At 42.8% G+C, this 27,454-nt stretch overlaps 1 protein-coding gene across 6 annotated transcripts in view; it reads right to left on the bottom strand.

Moving 5' to 3' along the window:
• Window positions 1–27,454, bottom strand: part of dock8 (dedicator of cytokinesis 8) — a 320,640-nt gene that overhangs the window by 110,247 nt on the left and 182,939 nt on the right. For all 6 annotated transcript variants that reach the window (XM_078569065.1, XM_078569081.1, XM_078569074.1 and 3 more), the window contains 3 exons: window positions 12,653–12,770; window positions 6,089–6,159; window positions 2,194–2,338 (listed from right to left, as the gene is read on the bottom strand). In XM_078569065.1, the coding sequence (XP_078425191.1) occupies window positions 2,194–2,338; window positions 6,089–6,159; window positions 12,653–12,770 (334 nt within the window). The remainder of the gene's footprint in view (window positions 1–2,193; window positions 2,339–6,088; window positions 6,160–12,652; window positions 12,771–27,454) is intronic.

The raw sequence follows: 27,454 nt of genomic DNA, 5'->3' as shown, positions 1-27,454 counted from the left end.
TCTGACATATTGGTTACAACTACCACTGTGGGTGTACAAGCTGAAAATCCAAATTACAGGCTAAGCTGAAGAGAAAAGGCTGGGGAGGACAGAACTCCCCATTTAAGTCCCCTTCACTGGCTACACTCCAGTGATGCAAGAGACCAAGTTTGGAGTGGACAGGGATTCTATTCAAAACCAGGCCCTGTAGAAATTGCTAGGAAAGACTGATATCTGGTGTATATACAATCTAAGCTGGCACTCCTCTCCCATACTTATGGTTGCAATTGGCTGGAAGGGCAATGGATCTTTTGCCCAATTATATTGTACTAATTTTCTTGTAAACATTATAACTGTTATAGATGTCTTTATTATGTGACAACCTTTAATTCTATTTGCAAATGGAACAAAGAATGTAAGGTGACATCAGAAAGGATTTTCAAAAATATTTCAAGTAATCACATTCATGTTTTCTTGCTGGCCCATGCAGACTACCCATTTTCCATTTGCAGATTTTTGAACTTGCTGATTGTGGTGCTTGTTTCTGCTTGCTACTTGCTGTTTGGTATCTTCCCGACCTATTCAGTTGTGTGATTTACTGTTTAAAAAACATGAGACTTGACCAGATTTAAGTGTTACATAGAAAATACATATTGGCATGCATGATGCTTGAATTTAGACAGGCCAAAGCTACAATAAGCCAAATTGTTTTATACTAAAGTCTAGTCACATTTTTGGAATGATTTCATTGCTTCCAGTCATCGTATGTGATCAGGTTCAAACATTTGTGTTCAATTTATTATTGATTTGTATTGATCCCGCATCCTAAATTTGCTGTGTACTCCCATGTATCAGATGAAATGCCCAAAGGGAATTGAAAATGTATTTCAAAAATAAATAACTACCGTTTAAATAATTTTTCTTCTCCCATTTTCCTTCTTACATCTTTTCTCCTGAAAGTGGTGACTTAATTAGGGAACTGTCCCTTAAACAGCAATAAGTCACTCTCGGCTTAACCCTGTGAGCATTGTGTGTGTAAGAGCCTTGAGAGTAGATGTCAGACTCCATTAATCCTGGGGAGATCACAGCTGAACCTCATTGTCCACAAATACAAATTGTTCAGCAGGAGTCTCTGGCTGGTAATTAGGAATCACAACTTTGGCTGTTTTTCCCCCCTTTCTTGTGGGCAAAAATTTGGCAGATGGAGTATAATGTGGGAATATGTCAATTTGTCCACATTGGCAGGAAGAACAGAAAAGCAGCATATTATTTAAATTGAGGGAAATTACAGGACTCTGAGATACAGAGGGATCTGGGTGCCCTGGTACATGAATCACAGATAGTATACAGGTACAGCAAGTGATTAGGAAGGCAAATAGAATGTTGTTGTTTATTGCAAGGGGAATGAAATATGAAAATAGGGAAGTTTTACTGCAATTGTACAGGGCCTTGGTGAGACCACATCTGGAGGAAGGTCTCCTTATTTTAAAAAGGACATAATTGCATTTGAAACAATTCGGAGAAGGTTCACTTGACTCATTCCTGGGATGAAGGGCTTATCTTATGAAGAAAGGTTGAACAGATTGGGCCTATATCCATTGGAGTTTTGAAGAATGAGAGGTGATCTTATTGAAACATAAAAGATCTTGAGGGGGCTTGATTGGGTGGATACAAGGAGGACGTTTCCTCTTGTGGGGGAAACTAGAACTAGGGGACAGGGTTACTAGGGGACACAGTTTAAGAATAAGCGGTCTCTCACTTAAGATGGAGACAAGGAGAATTTTTTTTCTCTCAAAGGGTCAAGAGTATGTGGAAGTGGAGGCTGGGTCATTGAATTTATTCAAGGTAGAGTTAGACAGATTTTTGATAGACAAGGGAGCCAAGGGTTATGGGGGGCAGGCAGGAAAGTGGAATTGAGGCTACAACCAGAACAACCATGATCTTATCGAATGGCAGAGCAGCCATGAAAGGTTGAATAGCCTACTCGTGCTCCTGGGTCCTAAGTTTCTAGTCCAGGGGCACCGATACCAAGTAAAGCCCCTCAATAGCTTAACTTGACTGGGCGATCACGTTACGTAGAATAAGAGGTGAATATGGAACCTTATCCATTGAGCTACCTGTTTTGGTGACAAATGTACAACATCGCTGGGACCTCCAGGTCATATTAGTTCACTGGCGTTAACAGAAAATGCTCTGAAAACTGACATAACTTACTGAGTAGCCAATCAGAGTCTCTGCTGAGCCTGCTTGGTTCTGTTTCTGTTGACAGCTGATGTGATAGAATGTAAATAGCAAATGGTGTTTTGCTGTAATCTTGGCTGGAAGCTTAAGTTTTACTTCCTCATAAAAATCAGGAGACCTGCAGTACAAGAAAATATCAACAATCAATTATACCATTGTATATTATTATTTAGATGCTTCCTTTATGCCCAACTCACTATCTTCACAATGCAAAGCTTTCACATTCTGCTCACTGCAGTAATATAGACATTGGTCGACTTCTGTTGCATTCTGTGGGCCTTACTTTTCAAGCAGATATGGGTGAAGCCTACCTGCTGCACTAAGCATGTATCTATTAATAATGCTAATAATGTAATGGATGGGCCACAATAGATTAGTGTGATAACATATGTATAAATAGTGATAAAACCCATAATTTAATCGTTCCAGGAACCTTTGTTTTTTTTCAAAAAAAAAGATAAAAAGAGTGTTTGAATATAACAGTATTGTTCACAAATTAAGTAGCGTTGTGAGTGCATGAGGAAACCCAGCATGTTCCTGCCTTTCTTATAATATTGTAGGAGTAGTATGAGAATTATATTCATCACATATGCGTGGAGAATTATATTCACATTTAAGAGTCCAGTAAATTATAGCAAGAAATTTCCTTGGAGCTGCTTCCATTCCATAACTTTGTCGCATGTGCAGTGGAAATACCTCGCTGACTCGAATAAACGGGGTTTCTGCCATGCTTCCCAGCAAAGTTACAGCAAGTGATATGGAAACAGTTCTGACACAATTCCCAGCCTTTAATGGTTTTTGCTGAAAGCTGTTCTCAGTTTCCTAATGCAAGCTTTCCACGGTCCTTTCTTTTGTCATGATTTATTACTTCAGTGAGCAGAATGTGAAAGCTTTGCATTGTGAAGATTCACTTACATTGGGTCTAAAATTTGCCACAGAACTACCATTACTGTGCAGGTCTCTTCCTTGTTTGAGTAGTGGGAATTTCTGGCTTGGTGAGTCCTTATCCCAGCTTTTCCTGGTAATTCTTGCCTCTTGAGCATTTCTGATTTTAATTGTTCCACCATTGCTGGCCAAACCTACAGTTGTATAGACCTAAGCTCTGGAAATCCTTTCCTAAACCTCTCTGCCTTTTTAACTCTTTCTTCTTTTAAGATTCTCCTTAAAACTTATCTCTTTGATCAGGTTTTTGGTTATCTGTGCTATTATTGCCTTATGTGGTTTGGTGTCTAATGTTGCTCTAATCCTCTTGTGAAGAGCTATGGGATATTTCATTAGGTTAAAGGTGCTATATAAATATGCGTTGTTGTTATCATTGTCACGTGCTTAGTAGGAATGGACAGAAAGCAGCAAGGAAATGTACGTTTCTTAGGGGTTCTGTTGGTCTCCCACTAGAGATGCAGTGGCAGAACTGCAGAAAACCTCTGCTCAAAGCTCAAGGACCTTGGTCTATTTACTTTACAGCAGCACAGGCTTAGAGGTGATCTGACAGACTAATTACATTAATTATAGTATCCCTACTGATATATTATTACAATTTACAGATTGGGCAAAGCACATAAATTTAAATGAAGCAAAAGTAGAAATAGGCTGGATATTAGGCTGTTCTTTTCCCAAAGAGCAGCGAACCTCTGGAATGCACTTCCATTGGTGCAGTGATTGTTGAGCTGGGCCAGAGATTGTATCAAGTAGCAGATGAATGTTTAAAGGTAACACTTTTCTGTGTGTGATCTCCTGGAATGGTTTTGTTCACCTGAAGAGTGTTGGAGAGGAATTTTACAAAGTATTTCATTCCTTTATTGGCCCTGGGATTTTATTTCTTTCTTTTGTCTCTCCTAGGAGATCACATGGCTGGGTGGGATGGGGGAGAGTGGGTGTAAAGGTGGTGGTGGTAGGAATTTGCAGAAAGGAAGTGTTTCATCATATTGGTCCAGCCATCATGATGTGGGGTTGGCTTGACTGACTAGCTAGTCTTTTCCTGCCTGGCATTTTTGAATGCTTATTTGCTTTTACAAGCTCACAGTACAATAAAATGAGGGATAATTTTGACTTAGGGCGATTGATTCAGTCTCTCATTGTACCTCACTCCCAATTTTCATTTCCAGTGAAGTAAATGGGCCGAAGTTTCTGCTGTGTTACACTCGATTTATCAGCCAGAAATTGGCCAAACCAGCGCACAAGATTGTGGAGTTTTAAATGCAAACTGCTTCCAGCACAAATCGAGTTATTCCACTGGATTCCAGAACTGCCCACAAAACTAGCCATACCCACAGATAAACTTAATCAGCAAAGCAAGTTCCACTAATGGCATCCATTTGCAAGTATTCAAGGTGGCTCTAAAGGTTAAGTTTTTTTTAGCAGCAAGAACACTAATAGACATGTTTTAAAAAGTTTTTAATTTAGTTCAAGTTACTAAGAAAAAACGGACAACTGTACACCAATATAACTAACAAATTGAACTGTATAGTTTTTAAAAACAATTTTCAGTTATTTTAAAGTAGGCTAATCACAAGTGATGGATGAGGAACTTGGATTAAAATTGCTTATTTTTTGTGATAAACCTATTTACAAGGTGTTCATAAAGTTACACCAGGTTAGCACTCTTAATATATCAAGGATGTCTTTTTTAAACACAAACTTGAAAAAAAAAAATCTAAAACATTGCTCGATTGCAGTGGTTCATGGCAGATTTTGCATTTTGTGATATGCAAATGAGTCGGAGCTGAAACTTGAGCAAAAAAAATTACTTAAGAAAACTAGTGTGATTTTGGGTGCAATTTGCTCCTGGATGGAGATATATGTAAGAAATATTATATTATATGTAGACACACCCAATGAACCATGAAAACATCCCTCAACCAAAATCCAATCTTGCCTCTAAAACAGATGTTAACAATCCACTTTATAACTGACTATTACACCAATACCATTAAGAGTACAAACACTATAAGTCATAATGAAATCCTGAAGTATGACAGATAGGCAGTCCAACATTGTTGAATTAGTGTTTCTGTGTATAGAAGATTTTTATTCCTCAGTATGTCTAGTCTATTTAGGAAATGTAAAAGCCAACCTGTAAAATTAGAGTAAAAAATAAGGGCAGTTTGTCCTCTTTGCCTATATACTTATCATCAATGGCATGGCTTAGTTTGTTGGCAAAGTTAAATTTAAATGATGCTACATATACGACCAGCTATTTTTGTCTTTCTAAAGTGATGGCATATAAACAGGCAAGATTATAGTGCAAAGTGATTCTGCCTGCAATTCTCTTTGTTAAAAAAATACAATTCACTGACTGTAATGGAACTCCACTGGGGCCAAACTTGACTTCCTGCTGTCACCTAATTGACCATAGTAGCTGTGCTGCAGCCAGAGCACTGTCACATAGCTCCTGAGCTGTCTGTATCTGGCAGTTGCTACCAGCAGCATGAGGTCAGTGGAGGTATGTCTGGTGCTTTTGTCCATAAGAAAATCCAGTCCACAGTATCTGCCATATGAGGTCCTTTTACTTAATCCTGAGAATTTCATTTCAGCTACTTTCTTTTCAAATTGTTTTTACATTCCGATCTGCGAGGTTCCCTTCTACATCCTACATGCCCGCTCCCCCTTTGAGAGATTGGGTTGGGTGATAAATCGCACCAGGTTTCTTTTGTGCATGCCTGAACAGGGCTGAATTGAGCACTGAATTAGCAATAGAACACATTACCACTATATGACCAACGACTAGGAAAATGTACAGGGAGGCATGAAGAAGTAGACAAAAAGTACATTTCAGAAGTTATGCATACATATATTATGTGTTTGCTATTTGCAAAATACATTGCAGAACTTGTTGTTTCACGACCCCAATTACATATATAATGCCTACTTGTTATGGTAAGTAACTGCAGTGTACGTTTCTGAAACAAACTCTGCGCTGCTCGATTTTCCAAAGATAACCTGAAAATAAAAAAATGATATTTAAAGTCAGGGCAATTGGCATTCTGAGAAAAACACTTGAAAGCTTTTAATTGTTTATTTCCTCAAATATAGTGAAAAAACAGAATCTAAATTGTTTAAATTTATTTCACTTTGTGTTTGTAGTTAAAGGTCACCTCCTCATTAGGATATAGAGAGTTCTTAAAATCCTTTATGTTCTTCTCATAAATTATCTCCCTCTTATTCCATCTCCAAGTCAGGGGGTGCCACAGCCTTTGCTCAATACAGTTAATGTCAGCATGGCTTAAGCTGGGAAATGAGTCAAAACGATGATGCCTATCTTTGTGTCTCTATGTTAGTGCTGAAACTCTCTGAGCTATTAAGGTATCCTGGATGCAAGAACTTATTGCTTTATTTATTTTTTATGTTAGACAGAACATTTTTATTCACGTGTTACGAGAGTCAGTTTCTTCTGCCCAGATGCTGAACAAACATCTGTGTCAGTTCATGCATTGGCTAGGTTATTTTACTGGGCTTGTCACATCCCCAGTGCATGCCAGCTCCATAGGCATGTGTCATGAAAGTGGGCTGGTCACTCCAGAAAAGAAGAAAGGGCAATTGTCTGATGTGCTTGCCCTCTTCTATTGCTCCAATTGGAGGGTGGGCAAACGTGCAGCCTTTAAAAAAAAATAAAATCACTGCACATTTGTTCTCCAGTTGGTATATGAGCTAGTTTTCTGATGTGCTTTTCCAGTAAGCGAGGCTTTGTGCCCAGATCCCATATTTGTAAACAAAAATAACCACAAATGTGATGCGGCTGTTCCAGATACTGGTTCCGTCTAAAATCTTGCTGTTAACGTGAGAATACCCCATTGACATGTTCACTTTAACCTGATTTGTACTTATTTGCACTTTATCCCCAATAAAGCTTTGGAGGATGAGGAGAACTTTTTCTCTTTGCTATTTGCAGGAAAATCATAAAGGTGAGCAGAAAAAAAAACATGTTTTTGATTTTCAATGAATAGTCACGAGAGAAAGAAAACATCTCCCATGAGATTTTATCCAGTTGAACTTACGATTTCATTTGGAAAATGAATTTCAGCTGGATTTGTCAATTATAAATGATGGTAAAAGTAAAGTAAAGCTATCTGAATAAGCAATTGCTATAAATCCTCTGAAATAAAAAACATGCATAAGGATACCTTTATAGTACAATTAAGAGCACTATATACAGCCAGAGAATTTGAGTTACACTGCCCTTACCTTGTATTCATGGCCCCATGTTCTGGACTCATCCACAAGTGTAAACAATGGCCAGGATTTTGACATCGGCGTACGGGGGTGGGCCCGACGTGTAAAATGACATGTGGTGACATTGGGCGTGTCCCCCGATGTCATCGCGCATCATTTAGATATTACGTCTGGTGGGTGCGCGCTGGAGGTGGCTGCATGCCCGCCAAACTGTCAACGGCCTATTAAGGCCATTAAAAATCCAATTAAAGTAGTTATCAACGCTGCCCCGTCCAACCTTAAGGTTGTGGGGCAGGCGAAGAGCTCAAGTGGCCTTTGCGTTTATCATGGAACCTCTTCCACAGGCGGGACGAGGTTTCCTGAAGGTTTTATGAAATTATTAATTAATTTTTGCACAATTCACAAACATGTCCAGCTCATGTGACACTGTCATGTGAAGGGACATGTTTAAATAATTTTTAACTTTATTAAGGCTATGGGCCAAGTGCTGGTAAATGGGATTAGGTAGGTAGGTCAGGTGTTTCTCATGTGTCGGTGCAGACTCAATGGGCTGAAGGGCCTCTTCTGCACTATGATTCTGTGATTATATAACAACTTTTATTATGTACTTAATCTCTCTGAGGCAGCTCCGTGCCTCAGGGAGATTCCTGTGCTCTTTCACGTGCATGCGCGAAAGAGCGCAGGCCCCGACTCTCCCTCCTCCCCCCGCCCGCCCAGATAGTGCTGAGTGCTACTGGCCGTGCGTCACACTGGGTGGCCTTAATTGGCCAGCCCACCTTAAATGGCGGCGCGCAGCCGATTGGCTCCGTGCCCGCCCGCACCCACTCCCAACCAGCCTGTCCAACAGGGAGAAAATTGTTCCCAATTTCTCTACATCCACCATATTGACCCTATTCATAATTTTGAAAATATTTATCAGGTCTCCCCTTAGTCTTTTCTCACCAGAGAAAAGAACCCCAACTTTCTCAATCTTTCCATATAATTGCATCTTGATGTAAATTACCCTGCTGGAATTACACAGAATCTCGCAGAAATTACAGCACAGAAACAGGCCATTCAGCCCAACTGTCATTTGCATTTCAAATTAGCCTCTTCCCACTCTAAGGGCAGAATCAAACCAGATTTGCACTAAGTGCGGTAGCGGGTGGGAAAAAGGGCGTTTTACCCACTGGCCGCAATGGTAGGTTTTTGCACTGTATCGTCCCAATCCCGCCTCATTAATCATGCATTCCCAGGAAGCATGCCAAGTTGCTGGCGAGGCATCCTCTGATGCCCCACCCCACCATCACCTCAGTCTTTCAGTAAACCAAGTGCCATTTTTAAGGCCACCCCTGCACAGGGCTAACACTCTTCAAGGGATAGGAAGCTGCTGCGAACTGATGGCTGCCAAAGGGAGGAAACATGCTGGCCCGATTTAGCGACGCCTCCCTTGAGCACCTACTGGATGCAGGGGAGGCCTGCCGCGATGTCCTGTACCACCGCTCTGGGCAAAGGCCAGCAAGCAAGGTCAACAATTCGGCATGGGAGGTGATCGCTGCGGTGGTCAGAGCCAGCACCCTGCCAAAGAGGACAGCCACCCAGTGCAGAAAGAAAATGAATGGTGTCTTCTGTTCCGCCAGGGTAAGTCACTCTACTCATCACTCTCAGCTTACAAACCCATCACACATCCACAGGGATCTCACATCTCGAGGGACAACGCCACTAACTCTCACACATACCCTCACATTTCTATCAGGCTCATATCCTCTGCAGCTCGAGTCCTCATGTCATCCATGGCTCCGTTAGCCACACAAACATTCCATGCAGTGCCATGTGTCCTGCTCATACTCTCTCCATCTGTTTTCATGCAGGAGAAGCTGGCTCACAACAGCAAGGAGAGGTCCCAAACCGGGGTGGAGTAGCCCACATTAGCCCCTCACTCACTTTGAGGAGCGTACCATCGCACTGATTGGTGAGAACGTGGACAGCGCCTGTGGTGATGGTGAGGTTGGCAGCAAATACCCAGGTGAGGATCCTGCATCACATCATCCCTCTCTCAACACAAATGTGAGTGCTCTCTCTCTCCCCTGCTTCTGACTCTGCTGCCATGCACTAATTATCTCTACTTTGGTTCGCAGAAAACTTTGCCGAGCGACTGACACCCTCAGCCAGCCAATCCCTCAACTCCATCCAGGTCCTCACCTCCAGCCAAGATGATTCCTCCTCCATTGAAGAGCTGGAAATAAGCAGCCTGGAAGACCTGTCACAGTGCTTACCCACACCCTCCACCAGCGCAGAGACACACACTTCGATGGGACCTAGATCTAGAGCAGGCTTGTGTTCACAGTCCGGTGGTCACTGCATGGACACGTGTCTGCAGCAGGAGGAAGCAAATTCAGCCAAGCTCCCCGGCACTCAGAAGACTGTTGGGGAAAAAGCATCTGACAGGTGCAAGTCAGATGACGATTCTCTGAATTCGGTCTTCTAAATCATCGTGGAGAGTCAGCAGAAGGCGGGGGAACATCACACACAGCTGTTGGAAGCCCTCAACAGAGTGGCACGTGAATTGGAGCAGTGCGTCTGCCTGCTTTCTGATGAAGTGGTGCCCACATGTGCACGTATGGAGGTCTCCATGGGGAGGATGGCAGATGCCATGGAGACCCTGTTCTAGCGAAATGCAGAGATGAGCGCAACAAGATGAGACCTGAACTCCATCGTGGTTCCTACAATGGCAACATGAGGGGGAATCGGGGCACCTCAACATCCCTCCAGGTGCTCCTTCTCCTCAAGGAGTCAGGCCGGGGCCCTTGGGCACCTGAAGGGAGGGCGAGCGGCAGCTGGAAACCCCTGGGTCGTCCAATCAGGAATCTCAGAGGTTGTCCTCTCCCTTGAGTCCCCTTTGCCTGTGAACCCCTCAACCTCGTCCCCTGTCAATGCAGATGGACCAGCTGGCCCACAGGAGGTCAGCCAAAGCAAACTGGGGCCCCCAGTGCCTCAACCTTCCAGAGGACCCATGCCGAAGTCATCAGTGGCAACAAGGCCAACCATTGCACAGGCTGTCTCCACCCCTGCTGTGGATGTCAGGGCAGCACCTAGAAGAAGGTGTAGGCCTAGAAAAGTTAAGAAATTCTGATCACAAGTGGTTGTACAGGTGAACGCATTTTGTCACTTTATAATTGGAAAATATTTTCACTTTCACTGAATGTGTAATGGTGTCTTTCAGCTTCATTGACAGGCTTACAGGCTTCACAAGTCCTCCTCCTGCATCCTACCTGCCCCCACCCCTCCACCATCCACTAGCAGTTCAGCTGCATGCAGCCGGCCCATGGGTGATTCTGGAGGAAGAAGTGTGTGTGCGGCAGGGCCTTTTGGTGCCTCGTGCAAGCACTTTCCCATGCACGCAGATCCTTCCTTCATCACACTCATCTCAATGTGCTGAGCATTTTCAATGCTGTTGACTGGGGTTACCTTTCAGTTGTCCATCTGAGCTGACCTGCATCTCCACCCACCCACTGATCACACTCCCATGCAGCACCTGTTCCCGCCGAACATAACGCTCTGCTCACTTTCGATTTTGCAAGATGGCTGTAGTGAAGGATGTCTTCAGTTCTCCTGTCCTTTCCCCTCCCCCAGTCACCCATGTCATTTCCCCTATCGCTGTTGACCCCCACTGGCATCACCTTCTACCTCCCCACTATCACCTACCACCTAGAACTCTTTTCTTTCCAGGATGTCCAGGTGAACATGCATATTCCCTATCTTCTCGAGAATCCCACCCCCATACACATTGACCTCCCCAAGCATCTACTTCCCACCTCCAGGGTCCGTGTCTGCCTCCGCGTCCCCACCAACCACCCTCACTGTCACTTCTACCATTACCATTGCACTCCCACCCTCCCACCCCACTCTGCCCTCTCTCACTTTCACCATTCCCTCCTACCATGCCCACCATCATTTTGCTCCCCAGGGTGCAGTCATTGACTCCACAGGCCCCTCCCTTGCACGTTTCCCTGGACATTCCCTCACCTTATTCCTTCCTCCCCCCCTCCTGATTCCTTCTTACCCCCGGACTCCTTCTTCCCCCCTCCGGCCTCCCTCCTCACCTGAACTCCTTCCTCTCCCTTACACCTACTTCCCCACTTACATCTATCTCCTCAGTTGCCACATTTTCCTCCATTACAAACTCCTCCCCCTCTACTCCCTCCCCGGCCCCCAGCAGTCACTGCATGTGTTCCTCCAGGGTCTGGTTGCTGTCGGGCTCCAGCATCTTCTGCTCCTCGTATGTCCGCGATGTGAGCAAGGCCCTGGTGGTAAGTCCCGGCTTCTGCACATCACACTTGTCAAGATGCGTTCTGTACCGGCATGCTTTCCCACCGATGTGGCTGGTAAATTTGACGTGAGGGGATGATTCCAGCGAGCAGGGCTTAAAATAATATGCAGATGTATTAAATTGACGTTCCCAATGTGCAGTGGCAGGGGAAGTGGCCCGCCATTGACGGGTGGAGTGGACGATCGCAAACTGGTTTCACGACATCACGAAACTGATTTTTGGCCTTCCCGCCATATTGTCTGCTCATGCCCGCCATGACGCCCGAGGCCAAAGGGGACGGAAAATTTGGCCCTAAAATTACCCCTTTCCACTCTGTCTCTGAATAGTCTATTCTCTTGTGTACCCATCAGGTCTCCCCCTTAGCCTTTCCTTTACCACAGAAAAGAGTCCCAACTTGTTCAAACTTCCCAGATAATTACATCCCCCTCAATTCTCATAACACGCTTGTAACACACAGTTTTTCACTTTCTCCAATGCTTCAGTATCCTCTGTGTGCATTCTAGCTGGTCAATTTTACTGTTAAATGAGAGCCAGTAACAGTGTACGCTTTCTTCTACAGCTAACATATTATAAAAATACATTTAAAAGGTTCCAAGCTAGTCCAATGAGCTAAGTGGGGCTTTTTAAAATATAGATTCAAACTGAGATGGAGCTATGTAAACCCAGGAATTTTGAGACTACCTAATATGAGAAGCTTTGGTATCCAACTTGGGAGCCCGATCTCCAACTCAATTATTACATTACTTTTGCATTAATGTGCACCCAAATCACTTTGCAGCAATGTTTCAAGCTGCAATATAATGGAATTGTAGGTTCCCAAGACATTAAAGACCATATGAAGGTACAACCTTTTAGACTGGATCTTTTACATCAGTGATGCAGATCCAAGGTTACAACAGGCAGTACACTTCTGCGATACTCACAAAATGAAAAGTGATTATTTTACCATATTACCTGCATGGCATTTTTCAGATCCTCGTCTGCCAAGAACTGGATTTTAATTGTGATGTTTCTAGCAGAAGCCAACCGGTTGGCAAAATTAAGTCTTTGTGGATAGACATAAAGTAGATTCCTGCAAATAAATCCAAGAAAGAAACCAAAATAGTTACCAGCAAAGCAAGATCAACCAAAATGAAAGAAAAATCTATTAAGCTTTGCATCAAAAATTAGGACCATGTTGGATAAACACCTTTTATCAAATTTAAAACTGGACAGAGGATGGGGCAAAGTGGAAAGTCACAGCTTAGATCAGGAAAGAGAATTTTTTTATAGACATTGTATTAAGGCAAATTCTTTCAACTATTGCTGAATATTATTGCTGAACTTTATTTTAAGGCACTGTGATTTTGTAATTGCTGTAGTAGTTTAAATTTGTTTGGTTTTGATATTTTGCTGTAACTATTGCATATACTGGATAAAAAATGGAGAGAAAAGTCTGAACACTGAATTACTACTTTGTTATAAGGGAATAAAGAACAGACTGCTCAAAACTTGAATTGTCCCGTTTAAAAAATATATTGTGGCAATCTATAAAAATGTGGACTTATTTTCTCAAAGAATCCTCACTTCCAGCTTCCTGCTTCAAATTAACAGCACTCTTGGGCTGTTTTGGAATAGTTGCATATCAATGGAATCTATAAAGATGTTTCCATCTGACCACAAATTTCACAATGTTTAATCATGAGGAGCTAATTCTGCCTTTTTCAGTAACTGATAAGATGGCAAGTTTTCTTCTTGTCAAGGAAATGATAGCTCAACCCAAGGCTGGCCCGAGTTGGATTTGGTTCAGCGATTCTCAAAGCCCTGACAGCATTGTGCTATCATGGTTTTGTTTTCATTTTTAAGTGCACAACACTTGCTTTCAGTATGACAGCTAGTAATCTGTTAGCTCATCAAAATGTGGCGTGAAATAGTTTTAAAAAGGAGAAGCACACATTATTATTATTTCCCAAGTTTATATTTCACACTGGACATTCATCTTCTGTGCTGATATCTAAGAAAAAGTACCGATATCACCAACAAGCATGGCATATGCACAATACAAGTTACATGTACAAATACTGAGATGGATATTCATCCTTATGTCACCCACCTTGGAGCTTCACACCAGTGAGGGATGTCAGAAACTCGGAAACCCTGGCACATGCTTCCCTTTTCCCAGTTTCCCATCCAACCATTATAATTGGCAGAAAATGATGGGTAGCATACATTCATTAAAATTTGTTGCATTGTAAGCTGATCAAACACAGTTAAATGTTTGCAAGTGGCACCCAAGATGATGGATCGGGTAAGAGTACTGTACTGCCAGGTGTGATAATAATCTACATGGAGCAGGAAGATTAGGGAATCAATTATTAGTCTGTGCTAAGTTAGCCAATGTAAGTAGGGATGGTAGTTGAAGGGCCACAGTTCAAGTCAGTGTCTTTGTACAGTGGGGGAAAAAGAAAAATGCCTGGGTATATGCTGCTGATCATTAAAACAGTGGATGACTGCTGGAAATTACACATGTGGATGATGAGCAGGATGACAATCAGCAGTATGTCACCCTTCACCATGATTAAATAGGTTTCTTGCATATATAGTCTGTAGGCTGAATCCTGCCTGCAGAACATTTTCATCTGGCCTGCACTGGCTAGTTGTCCTTGGTTGCTGAAAACATTGGAATTTGGGTGGGAAGCACTGACTGACTACATTTTCCTACTCACAGTTGAAAATTTGGCCAGTTTAAATTGTTTGCATTTTGATCTTGTGATTTGAAATTTGGTGGCAAGTCTTGGTCGGCTGAATCCCAATTTTTAAAAATTGGGTGCATGGCTCCTTTATTTCCCTCTCAGCTGTAGCATGTGGTTAATGGTCGTTGGGCTTCTCTTCTGTTGCTGCATGGGTTTGTTTTAGCGAGGTCTTCACTGACTCACAAATTTTCACTGACTGGGAGGTATTCACAGGCTGGGAGGTTTCGCTGACTATAGCAGGTTTTTGCTGACACGGGACTGATTTACTAGTGTAAAAGCAAATAACGATGTATCAATGTATAAAATTATATTGTTAATGATTAATGAAGAAAAAGTACCAGTGTAGTTGTTTAATGTGACAGGATTATTGCCCCTTAAATTTTCCTTTTTTAAAAAATTCACTCGAAGTTTCCTGACACTGCTTCCAGGTTTGTATCTTCTGTAGCTCTAATGGCTATCATGGTTTCACCCAGGAGAGAAAGGCAGATTAAAATTGTGCGTGTGTTTCAAGGGAAATGGAGAATTCCATACTTCTTTGCGGACATGAGTAGAAAGCACGTGTGTTTGATGGTGCCATTGAACTATACTGAGGAAGGAATTACAAAATTAATCTTTATCTTCAGGAACTGTGATGAAGAATTTGACACGCCATTTTTTAAAATCAATGTTCATGATATTCAGAGGATTTCCAAACGGAAGTTAGTGAACAGCAGTGCAACACTCTACTGAAGGTCAAGTTTTCTGACATTGTTGTTATCAGATTTTATCACTACCTGGAACTTAATTTTCCCAATCTGAATAAACAATTATGAGATAACACAGACAGGTAACAAATGTTACTGATGGGATAATGCAGGCCGGAGTGTGTTGCACGCAGGATAACACAGGCTGGAGTATGTTAGACGCAGGATAACACAGGCTGGAGAGTGTTACTGACGGAATAAATGGGATAACACAGGCCGGAGTGTGTTGCCGATGGGATAACACAGGTCAGAGTGTGTAACACGCAGGATAACATAGGTCAGTGTGTTACACATAGGATAACACAGGCCAGAGTTACCGGCGGTATACAGGCTGTGTTAGTGGCTGGGTAACACAGGCTGGTGTGTTGTACACTGTATAATAAAGGTTGAAGTGCTCCTGTATCAGACTGGCCTGAGAGTGAGTCCAAACTGATATATGGAGATATATATATATACTCAACGTAGTCATTGCTCAGCCATTTGTTCCAAATGTTTATGGTTCAAGCAAGAGGTGACAGTTATCAGTGGCAGTTAATAGAAATTTCTTCTTATATATAGTACCTTTCATGACCTCAGGGTGTCCAGAGCACTTTACAGGTAATTAAATACTTTTGAAATATAATCACTGTTGTAATATAGGAAATAAAATTTGAGTATATGAATCAACATATTTTATCTTTATTTCTATTATAACTTTTGCTAAATGTGGCCCATGCCAGGGTATTTGAGCAAGCCCTGGTCTGGATTCAAGTGTGAAAAATGGTCCCTTGGCTGAGGAAACAGATATATATGCTTTGTCTAAGTTGTAACTGAACATCTATTTAATAATAACAGTTAACAACTAACCTTAAAAATATGAGCATGAACATAGAAATAATCAGCTTAGATATCATAATCCTTACACAAACTACTTATAACCTGCCTTAATATGGGGGAGAAATTTTCATACGTCAGGCGGGCTGGGCGGGAGCAGGCGAGGTGGAGGCGGGCGTGGAGCCAATCGCCACCCGCGATCGGCTGCGCACCACCATTTTATGTGGGCGGGCCAATTAAGGCCCGCCCAGTGTCATACACAGCCAGTAGCACTCAGTGCTACCTGTGCGGGTGGAGGGAGGAGGGAGAGTCAGGGCCTACACTCTTTCGCGCATGCGCATGGAAGAGCACAGCGATCTCCCTGAGGCACGGAGCTGCCACAGGGAGATTGAATAGATTATAAAACATTTTAATAAATAAAGTGAAAATTTATTTAAACATGTCCCCTCATGTGACTGTGTCACATGAGCCGGGACATGTTTGTGAAGTTTGGAAAATTTATTTATTTATATATTTTATAAAAGCTTCAGGAAACCTCATCCTGCCCGTGGATGAGGTTTCCTGAAAAACATGAAGGTCGCTTGGGCTCTTCGCCTGCCCGCTAACCTTAAGGTTGGACGGGCAGCGTTGATAACAAGTTTAATTACTTTTTTAATGGCCTTATTAGGCTATTGACATTTTGGCAGGCGCGCAGCCACCTTCGGCGTGCGCCCGCCGAATGAAATATCGAGATGATATGCGATGACGTCAGGACACATGCCCAACGTCATCATACATCATTTTACGTGTTGGCGTGCTGGGCCTGCCCCTGCACACTGACTGGAAGATTCAGCCCATGAACTCCATTTCACTTATATAATTGTCCAAGGGAGTGTTATGCAACATAGTCCCTGACCTCTTACGAACTGTATGAAGAGAAGAATTTAAACCTTACCTAAAAAGGAAACAAAATAGTCAGATATTTATTTTATAACTTACGACAACATTGTTCAGGGACAAATAACTACAAGTATGGCTGACCCATGCACTGACAGAATAATACAATCTGATCTCATTAACTTATTCCAAATGACCTTCTGTGAAGTTGTTGAGCAAAGGGTGCTCTTAGTTCAATTAATAGATTCTTGAAACAGGTATAATTTTAAATAATTAACTTATTCCATAAGCTTTGAGTTTTTATTTGTGGCCATTTTTTATGCAGTAAATCAAAGCAATGAGTGTTACCATGCTATTCAAGTGTCGGACTGTCATGATGATGTGATGTGTGCATCTGTAGTATTAATCTTTAATTTAACCGGCTAGTCAAATACATATATATATATATTGAATTTCTTTAAAAAGCACTTTTTCTAAAGCAAAGACATGAACTTAAGATGGCTGCCACAGGTCACGTGACACATCTGGTATTACAAGTTGGTCAGTTTCTGGAAGTTTCCAATGTGGATTACAATTAGGACATACCAAGACAAACCACCTATGGAATTTCACACCTGCTGATGTCAAGAATTATTCAAATTTGAACTGAAACTTGTCACTGGCTCTCACCATTTACATTTCTGCATAGCCACCTTTCAGGCAGAACAGAAAGTCTACTGCGACAATGGCCACATACAAGGCATTGATATGTTCCTCATAACTCATCACAGGGAAGAATGGTCTATTCAGAAGTGATGGCTGGGACATTAAAGAAATTAATCAGCTAGGCCATAATACAATAGCCAAAATATGTTCAGACATTAGCTAACCAATTACCTTTTGTGGGATACTCAACTTATTATGTAGAAAGAGGTCATGTGACCAGAATAACCCTTTTGAAATGTCTTTTATTACAATGCCCTGGTTGCTTTTGGGCAGGAGTCTGCAAATGGAGCAGCAACACCATCTCTCTGCCCTGTTCTCAAGTTCAGACTCCTATCTCTGTTACATTGTGGAGTCCATCACAGAAATAGAGGGCAGAATCTTCTGGCTGGCGTACAGGTGGCGGAGTCCACACCCCAGTGCTTAAAATGTCGCGCGAGCGTCCCAACGTCAGCGCACGGCATCGCGATATTTCGGTCGGCGGGCGCGCTATGCAGCGGGACGCGCGTCCACCATTAATTAAAGTCCTTAAGGCCATTAACGCTCCAATCGACCAGGATTTTGAAGGGCTAGTGGCAGGATGAGGTTTGATATCGGGTGTAAAAACTTTTAATAAAGTGTTTGTGTTCTTCACTAACATGTTCCATCTCGTGTGACATTTTCACATGAGCGGGACATGTTAATGATCTTTTAATTTTTCTATTTTTAGAGTTTCAGCGATCTCCTTGAGGCAGCACTTTGCCTCAGGGAGATGTGCGCTCTTTCGCGCGCATGCGTGCAAAAGAGCGCACTCTGGCAGTTGGGGAATCCCTCCCCCGCCCGTACAGGCACATGAACTTCCCAGCAAGGAAAGCCTGGTGATAGGCTGCAGGAAGCCCAGAATATTACTGGGCCCAGGGATACTGAGGTTTGATAATATCACTCTGAAATACTGAATACAAAATGGATTGTAACCTCAATTGGAGCACAGACATCAACTACCTTGTGACAGAGTCATGCTCATGAAAACTAGGACTATTTCTGAAGCAGACAGATTGTGTATTAATGAAAAGGAACTCATACACCACTTTAAACTTATTAATTGATTAAACTTTTCATTAAATATTTACTTCCTTACATTGGGTAAATGCAATTCAGCATTGCTTGGTATGTGCAGTAGCTCCCAAGGATCTGCTTAGGGAGTTCCATGTAATTCTTGTTTCAAGCAATTGTATGCTTTGAGTTAACCGAATTTAATGAAGGCAGTAATTAAGGTATTGCAGTCAGTTTTAGTGTCCCTTGGTTGATAGGACAAAATCAGATATGCTGCCCACTCCTGACTACTAATCAATCTAGATATCCAGTATGGCTGGATGTTGGGTGAGGACAGAATCGGATTTGACAGTAACACCCCATGGAGTTGAATTGCAGGCAGATATTCATTATCAAGACTCATCTGCGAATAATGATCACCTGGGCCAGCAGCCACTTGGAGTAGGGAATTAAATCCTTCAAAAGAAGAATGGTAGAGAGAAAGAAATGTCAGTGTAGGGGACGTGAATGATGTGTATTCACCTTAATTTCAGTCACTTAGTATACAGGTCAGTGCAGGGGATGCTTTGTACATCCTCCAAAAGTTTATCCTTTAGAGTATGGTGAAGACAGGGAATGACTTTTACTTATCCTAAAGTCAGTGCTCCACAACTTTATTTCAAAACTTAAGAGTCATAAATCATTCTTCCAAATCCACTTCTCAAAGAAAATAAAGTCTGAAGCTTTACTGAAGTGTTGAAATGTTTCTTGATATTGGTAGAATTCACCCTTTCAGCAGGTCTTTGAGATTCTGTTTGCTATGTTCCCTAAAACACAGTCCAGTGGGAGTTTATTTTTAAAAAAAAAACTTCAAGGACAAATTGCAGCAACTATTTTGAGAGCAATAATTTTGATCATTGCATGTACATGTTCCTGTCTGGAACTCGTACACCCACAGATTTCAAGGCTACAACGCGCTAAGTATGTTATTAAAAGCATAATACTTATAATTTTCTATGTAAGGCTGGTTCATAAATCCAGACTTTGCAAAGGAAACAAGCATTCAACAGAAATAAACAATCTGCCAACTGGTATCATGGTCAGAACACTTGCTGAGCAACTGTAGAAATGAGCAAAATGATCTGAGAACCCATTCCTCCATTTGACTGGAAGTTATATCACCTTTAACATTTAAAACATCCAGGGCATCTTTGCAGGCATGTTCACTGCCACTGTACAGCTGCATTGTTTTAAAGGGAACACTAGTGTAGGGTAAGATTGCTATGTATGCACCATGGTACTAGTCCTCCGGGGTAGGGGTAAATGGGATGGATGACACCTTGCTGTCAATCACTTAGCACTTGGGAAGTGCAGGAAATGCCTAAAAAGTTGGTCCTTAAGTAGGGTGAAGGCAGGGAATAACTTACATGTGTCATCAAGTCAGTGCTTTGTTATTTTATTTGAAAGAAGGGTAACAAACAATCTGAATAACAGCCTTATTCCTTACAGTCAATTGCTGAGGCACTGTATTTTCTGCACAATACCGTAAGGCCTATAACAATAAAATAGCATAGATTGTGGCGTATAAATTGACCTTTGAAACCTCTAAAAATCCTTCCAAAAATGGAGGTCGACTTATATGCTGATAAAATGTGAACCGCACATGTTGGTGTAGGCGGTCGCCATTTTGAAATATGAAAAATAACCATAACGCTGGTAATTAAAATTAAATCAAATTTTATTGAATGAATTAACCACCATCAAAGATTTTTAAAAACTGTCAAATTCATCTTCTTTGAGATCCAATGCAAAGAATTCATCAAATTCAATCTGAGTCACTTTGGCTCTGGCACTCTGGGTCAGATTTGGTGCTTTTGGTTCCAAAAAAGAATCATCTCCCTCTCCATCCACAGAATTGAACATTCTATGATTTTTTAATGCTCTTGTGACAGTTTGTGCATTAATAGCATCGCACAATTTGATGAAAAAAACCACACAAAACATCAAGCGGGCAGCAGGTGTATTTCCTCCACTCTTTGTGAGGGTTGTGTTCTTCATCAACCATCCACCTGTTCCATTTGGCACGACATGATTCTTGAATGACTTGCTGAGGCATACACCCAACGGTTGAACTACGGAAGGTAGACCCCCAAGTATAACCACAATTAGGGTGTTATTTCTTTGCAGGTGCCTTTTGGTCTCATTGGTTATATGGGATCTAAACATGTTCCACACGAATAAGCTGCATTCTTTGCTTCGGGATGCCTATTCCACACATTATCGATCCATGAATTCACTCCATCCTCATCCATCCATCGTCATGGACATGCGGAAAAAACTCTTGCAGGCAACTTGATTTTTGACATGGTTTTGCATTTGAAAATTGCCATAGGCTTTAATTTTGTTCCATTGGCCGCGGAGGCGAGTACCACTGTGAATCTTGTCTTCTCATGTCCTGTGGTTTTCACACCTTTCCACTCCGCAGTTCAGTTGCTAGGCACATCGAAATCCACAGGCGTTTCATCCCTGTTGTCAATGTGACGTAAATTTCCTGTCTGATGACGATGGCTGGAAACTGGTAATTTTAACATTGAGGTAATTTGGTGGTCTCTGAGCGATCTTGGTCTTCTGCCATAACACTGGACATTTTCATTCCACAAAGCGACTACGCTAACCAGCTGTTGCTCTTATATCTTTGCTGGACTCAGGGTTTGATCTGGCCCACTGAAGTGCATATGTACGCATTTCATTTCTGGTGGCGGTGTAACCATTGTGATGATTTTCAAGGACCATTCCAATACATGCTTCTCAAGATCAGACCAGTGGCTGGTCCCTGTTCTCATGGTGCATTTGGTCTTGGCCATCTTCTTCAGGGTGGATTCCTCCTTCTCCCATTCTCACACCAGTTTTTCACTAACACCGAATTCCCTCCCTGCAGCACAGTTATTTGACAAGTTAGCAAATTTTACAACTTTTAGCTTGAAATCTGCCTCGTACTTCGTTCCTTTTTCCGGAGGACCCATTTCAGTTTGTTGTTGCCACGCATGGTCTCCTCTGTTTGGGCATGTCTTAAGCTCCTGCATCTTCTTGGCAACACAGCCTATATCAACTGCTTGATCCAATGCACCAACTTACAAGGTTAGTAAAAATGCATTCCTGAGGTGAAAAATTGAGGCTGACTCCTAATGCAAGTATAGCATTTCTTAGCAGAAAGGGTGGGGTGAGGGGTTGACTTAAACACAGAGTATAGGCCTAAACATGAATTTTGGTTACAACAAAATGGGGTCATCTTATACTGCAGGTCAATTTATACATCACGGTCTACGGTATATTTACTGGCATGTTTGGGCCAAATTGTACGAGGCACCGGATTCCCTGCCCTCACCCCTAGGTAAACAGTTGGGGAGAATCCTGCCAAGTGGAACACCAGCAGCCATTTAACAGCCAATAGACTGGAAGTGGGACTTCCGCCCCTCAGGGGCACAATGTCCTGCTTCAGAAAGCTGCCAGCTGGCAGATCTCCAGTATTTTGGGATAGAGGTACATGCCGTTGAATCAGAATTTGGGTCAGAGTTTGGGAGTCTCGCTGGCTGTCACCGATAAGAGGGGTGGAGTCTGGGGTTTGAGAGGCCAATGGAGGGAGGGCAACTTGCAGTGATAAAAACTTGATGGGGGAGCCCGTTAAGGAGGAACACCCACTGACTGCCACCAGTCCGCACAGGGAAACCAGCAGGGCTGGCTGATTGGTGTGGGCCTCTCCTGCCACCGATTAAGTCCTGGCAGTGGCAGAATGAGGTCCTAAAGTGGGAATTAATTGCTCACTTACGGGCCTCAATTGGCCCCCTGCAGGCAACTGCCTAATGCCATCCACACTACTGGTATAATTGTGGTGAGGGAAAGGGCGGGTGGGTGGGTACAGGCAGTCTGCCTGTTGGATTTAACGAGCCCCTCTACCTTCTAACCTGCTGGTGAGAGTGTGCAAAATCCAGCCCTTTGGACAGAATATTTCGCTCGTTGGGCGGGTGTGCGCCTGACCTGAACGAGCGTAAAATGACACCTGATGGCGTTGGGCGAGTGTCCCGACATCATCATGCAGTCGCGTGATATTTCAGTTGGTGGGTGCGCGCAGGAGTCGGCAGTGTGCCCGCTGACAATTAAGCGTCCTATTAAGGCCATTAAGTCATAATTAAAAGAAAATTTTCACTGTCCAGCCAACCTTACGGTTGGCGGCAGGCGAACCAGCCAGGCGACCTTTAGTTTTTTTGCAAAACCTTATCCATGGGCGGGATGGGGTTTCGATCAGTGATTGTTAAAAAAAGTCAAACTAATTTCTAACATATCCCTGCTCATGTGACAGTCATATGAGCGGAGACATGTTTGTAACATTTTAAAATTCTTTATTTTGACTGTGTGCACCCGCGCGCATGCGCCAACTTCCGTGCTCGCCCTCCTCCACCCCCCCCCGACCCCGACAGCGCTGAGCGCTGCAGCATGCATTTCACGCTGGCTGGCTGTTAATTGGCCAGTTCGTGTGAAATTGCGGTCGGGGCCTCATCATGGGCGGCGATCCGTTTCACGGCCTCTCCCGCTCACCCCCGCCGAGCCTGCCCAACGACTGGAAAGTCCTGGCCTTTGTTTCTGCCTGCCAGAGCAGCGTTTGCTGCTTTTGCATATTGAAAAAGATCCTAACCTTCAAATTGAACATTTTATCCAATCACTTTATTACTAGGACACGGTGTGTCAACTGAACCTGGTGGAGGGGAAACAATGTCTTCTTACTATTGGCTGCATGGATTCTAGATGAGATTATTTATTTCTCTCTTCCATTCTTTTTTTGAAGGATTTCATTCCTGCTAAGTGACTGCTGGTCCAGGTGACCATTATTCGCAGATGAGTCTTGATTGTGAATATCTGCCTGCTATTCAATTGCATCAAATTTTTTTTTATTCGTTCTTGGGATGTGGGCATCGCTGGCTAGGCCAGCATTTATTGCCCATCCCATTGCCCTTGAGGGCATTTAAGTGTCAACCACATTGGTGTGGGTCTGGAGTCACACGTAGGCCAGACCAGGTAAGGACAGCAGATTTCCTTCCTTCCCTAAAGGACATTAGTGACCGGATGGGATTTTACAATAATTGACAATGGTTTCATGGTCATTATCAGACTTTTGGTTCCAGATTTTTTTTAATATTGAATTCAAATTTCACCATCTGCTGTGCTGGGATTTGAACCCAGGTAGATTATCAGTCTAGTAACAATACCACTACGCCACTGCCTCCCCATATCACTGTATCACTGTCAAATCCAATTCTCTCCTTGCCCAACATCCAGCTATACTGGATACCCAGATTGATTAGCAGTCAAAAGAGAGCAGCATAGCTGATTTTGCCCTTTCAACCCAGGGCCACTAAAACTGACTCAATATCCTAATTACTGCCCTCATTAAAATCAGTTAACTCAAAACAAACCAGTGTTTGAAATTAGAATTATGTCGAATTTAGAGCCCCAAAAACCAGCCAGTCAGCCCAACTGGTCTTTGATGTTGCTGATGTTTATACTCCACATTAACCAAACACTTTTTAAAATCAGATTGCTGATGATTGGTTGATAATAACAACTTGTATTTATATGGTACCTTTTGACGTAGAAAAAGCTGTCTCATGCCAGGGTAGTATTGGCCCAGATAGATTTTAATGATTAGGACATATTTGGTCCATATTTTATATGGACGGGCCAGTGCTACAACTGCACATGAAATAGCTCAACTCAGGCCTGACTGGTTCATGTGCACAGGTATACAGCGCTGTAGTTAGGATTTTATCAGGACTTATAACCTCTGTATTTAGTTAACTCAGCCACTTCTTAATGTCACATGGATGAATGTTCTTAACATCATTAATTTGGCACAGAATGAGATACAGAATGTGCTATATTTTCTAATCCATGTTCATGGGAAAGAATATAAAATTTAACTAATGTTAAGCCAATGGGAAAGTGAGAGTTGACATTAAACCTTCAAGCTGCATCTCTACATTTTGCTCCATTGTGCAGATGCATGCACTGCCCCTAAGCATTAAGGCAGTTGTATGAAGCCTTGAAAATGGACCATTTCTATATTGCATGACTCAACCTCTCATTGGATAAACTCAATGGCCTTCCTGAGTACTTAGTTAGACTGCTTCAGCCCATCTTCTAGCAGCACAAGATTGGGATTATAATGCTACCTTCATTTAGTTGGGTCATGAGGATGAATGGTTTAGCATAAGGGGCTGTCACACTGGTGGAATGGCAAGGGTTAAAGTTAATGACTAGTTTAGGGATTACAACTTTTTGATGTACTGTAACTTTACTAAAAGAGTACACCACTCATTTTGCACTGTATTTAATGCCTGCAGCAATGGTGGTAATGCCAGTGTGCTACATGTATGGAAATCAGTAGCAGCACAAAACACAATGAATAGAATAAAATCCACAAATATTATCTTGGTGACATGCATTATAAACAAGCATTCTTCCCAATATTTCAGTTGATTGATGTAGTTAATTGCTGAGCCACATAGAGCGGAAAGGTTCTAGATTCAACTCCAGCCAATGCTGAATTAGACAATCGCAGCTGCGGTGGTGCAGGAATTGGCTGCATTGCCCCTGAGCTAGAGATAAGAAAGTCCCCCAGGGTTCACCCTAATCATTGGCCAGTGATTTCTGCTGCATGTGCACTTCAGGCGAGGACAAGATTGAAGTGGTCCCCAGGGGCAAATAGCCTTCTGAGTCACAATCTGGGTTTAGAATTGAACCATGGACACCTGGATAAAGCACCCGATGAGATCTAGACTTTGTGTAATTGAGTCAGTGCTTTTAAACAAGGAAGATGGCAGCAAGAAAAAAAAGAAACTGAAAAAAAAGGGAAGTGCTATCCCTTAAGTGTTAAATTGACTGTCCTGGTGTGATTTTATTACCAGCATGTATCAACTCAATCTGACATCACGGCCAAATCTTTTTTTTATTAATTCATGGTTTGTGGGTGGCACTGAGGGCGCCAGTTTGGACCACATCCTTTTCAGAGCGGAAGTGGTGGCCAAGAGAACACATGTGGATCCAATAATGCAATGTCTGATGCCAATGTTGCAACTTCAGTTGCAGCACAAGATCAGCCACCCAAAATCTGAGTGCTACCGTGAAAGTTCAGACTGCATCCAGCATGACTGTGGATGACAGTGTGTAAAAGGGCTTGCAGGGTGTCACAGCAATCCAGCATTCAGTCTTCTATCGGATTACTAGGAGGTTCTGAGGTGCTGCCCTGGGGGAGTTGCAGTGGCTGCATAGAGCACAAATCTCTTGTCCTCGTTCAGGAAGACAGCATTAATTTCCCAGCCCTGCTGCTTTGCCAGTTCCCTTGACTGTTACCTGTCCGCTAGCCAGCCCAGACTGCTGCTGTCCATGCCATGACGATGATGTCCACAGTTCGGTCTCTAAGACGGGAGCTGTTCAAGACTGTGCTTCAAGACCACCTGCAGTCTTCTCCACTGAAAGTCAGCAGCCTTCCACCCGCCATGCTGCAGTCACTGGGGTTGTACTGCATAGCAATGCTGGGACAGGCAAAGGCACATGGAAGGCAGGCACTAAGGGAATGCACAAGAGCGATCAGTTGACTTTCGTGTGCAACATGACATGATTTTCTTCATATATTTGGTTTGGGACACTTATTTTGTGGTGTCTTTTCTTATGCATTGCAGTCAAGCAGATGCTGTGATGGTCAGTGACAAAGGGGGAAGGGAAGGTGTGGAATTGTTGGTGAATGGGGAATTGGGGTTGCATTTACCGGTACCACTGGTTCTTCATGGACAGCCCAGACAGAAAGGGGTTGTCTCGGTTTCCTCCTTTCTTTTCCTATTCCTCTTCATCCTCATGCTCCTCAACTGCTAGCTGTATAGCTGATGGAAGAACTGTCCCCTCTTGATTGGCAGGTTATGCAGCATGCAGCAAACCACCACGATTCTTGATACCTGCTCTGGATAGTAGTGCAGGGTTTCTTCAGAGTGTTCCAGGCAGCAGGTGCATTGTTTCAGTATGCCAATGGTCTACTCAATCACATTTTGTCTGGCAGTATGGCTCTCATTGTATGCCTACTGCGCATATATGTGTGGGTTGTACACTAGAGGCATCAGTTACATGGTTAGCAGTTAGCTCTTGTTCCCCAGTATCCTTGCTTCGGTTTGCAGTGGACTGCCTCAGAATGTAGGCATTATGATTGCTGCTAGGATATTGGGCATCTCTGTATATAGTCACACACCAACTGGACATGGAAGAAGTGTTATCTCTTTCGGTTTTGATGTAGGACAGAGTTGACATGTGGAACCTGCAAAGCAAAGTGCGTGCAGTGAAAGGCATCCTTCATCATGGGAGATCCTGCAATCCTGACAAAGCCACGTGCTGGTTCCACCTGCTTCTCTCTGGCAAGAGGGAATGAAGTGTAGTCCACTCTTCTTCACTAGAGAGCCTCAGTGATACCCTTTATGTTACAGTTAACGTCAAATTGCGAGATGTTGCAACTATCTCCAGCTCCTGCCTGGAAGGAGTAAGACGCATAAAATATCTTTCCAACAGTCACCTTTACAGCCACTGGCAAGGCAGTCCTTTCCCTGCTCCGATGTTGCAGTTGCAGATGCAGCATGTGCAAGATTTCAGTGATGATGTTGTTACAGTGAAGCAAAATGTCTTTACATTTCCAGTAAAAGTCCTATGTAAAACAAGCTTTGGTAATATCAATTCAGTTAACAATTGGTGTGTATCAATAGCAAAAGCCTGTCCCATATTTAGCATTACTTTGCATGAAATTCTCATTCAGAGAAGCCAGAGTGGGCTGGGTTGGAGGCATTAGA

The sequence above is a fragment of the Cetorhinus maximus genome, chromosome 2, assembly GCF_964194155.1.
Source record: "Cetorhinus maximus chromosome 2, sCetMax3.hap1.1, whole genome shotgun sequence".
NCBI lineage: Eukaryota > Metazoa > Chordata > Chondrichthyes > Lamniformes > Cetorhinidae > Cetorhinus > Cetorhinus maximus.
The sequence above is the reverse complement of the archived record's forward strand: the minus strand, read 5'-3'. Positions and strand labels throughout refer to the sequence as shown.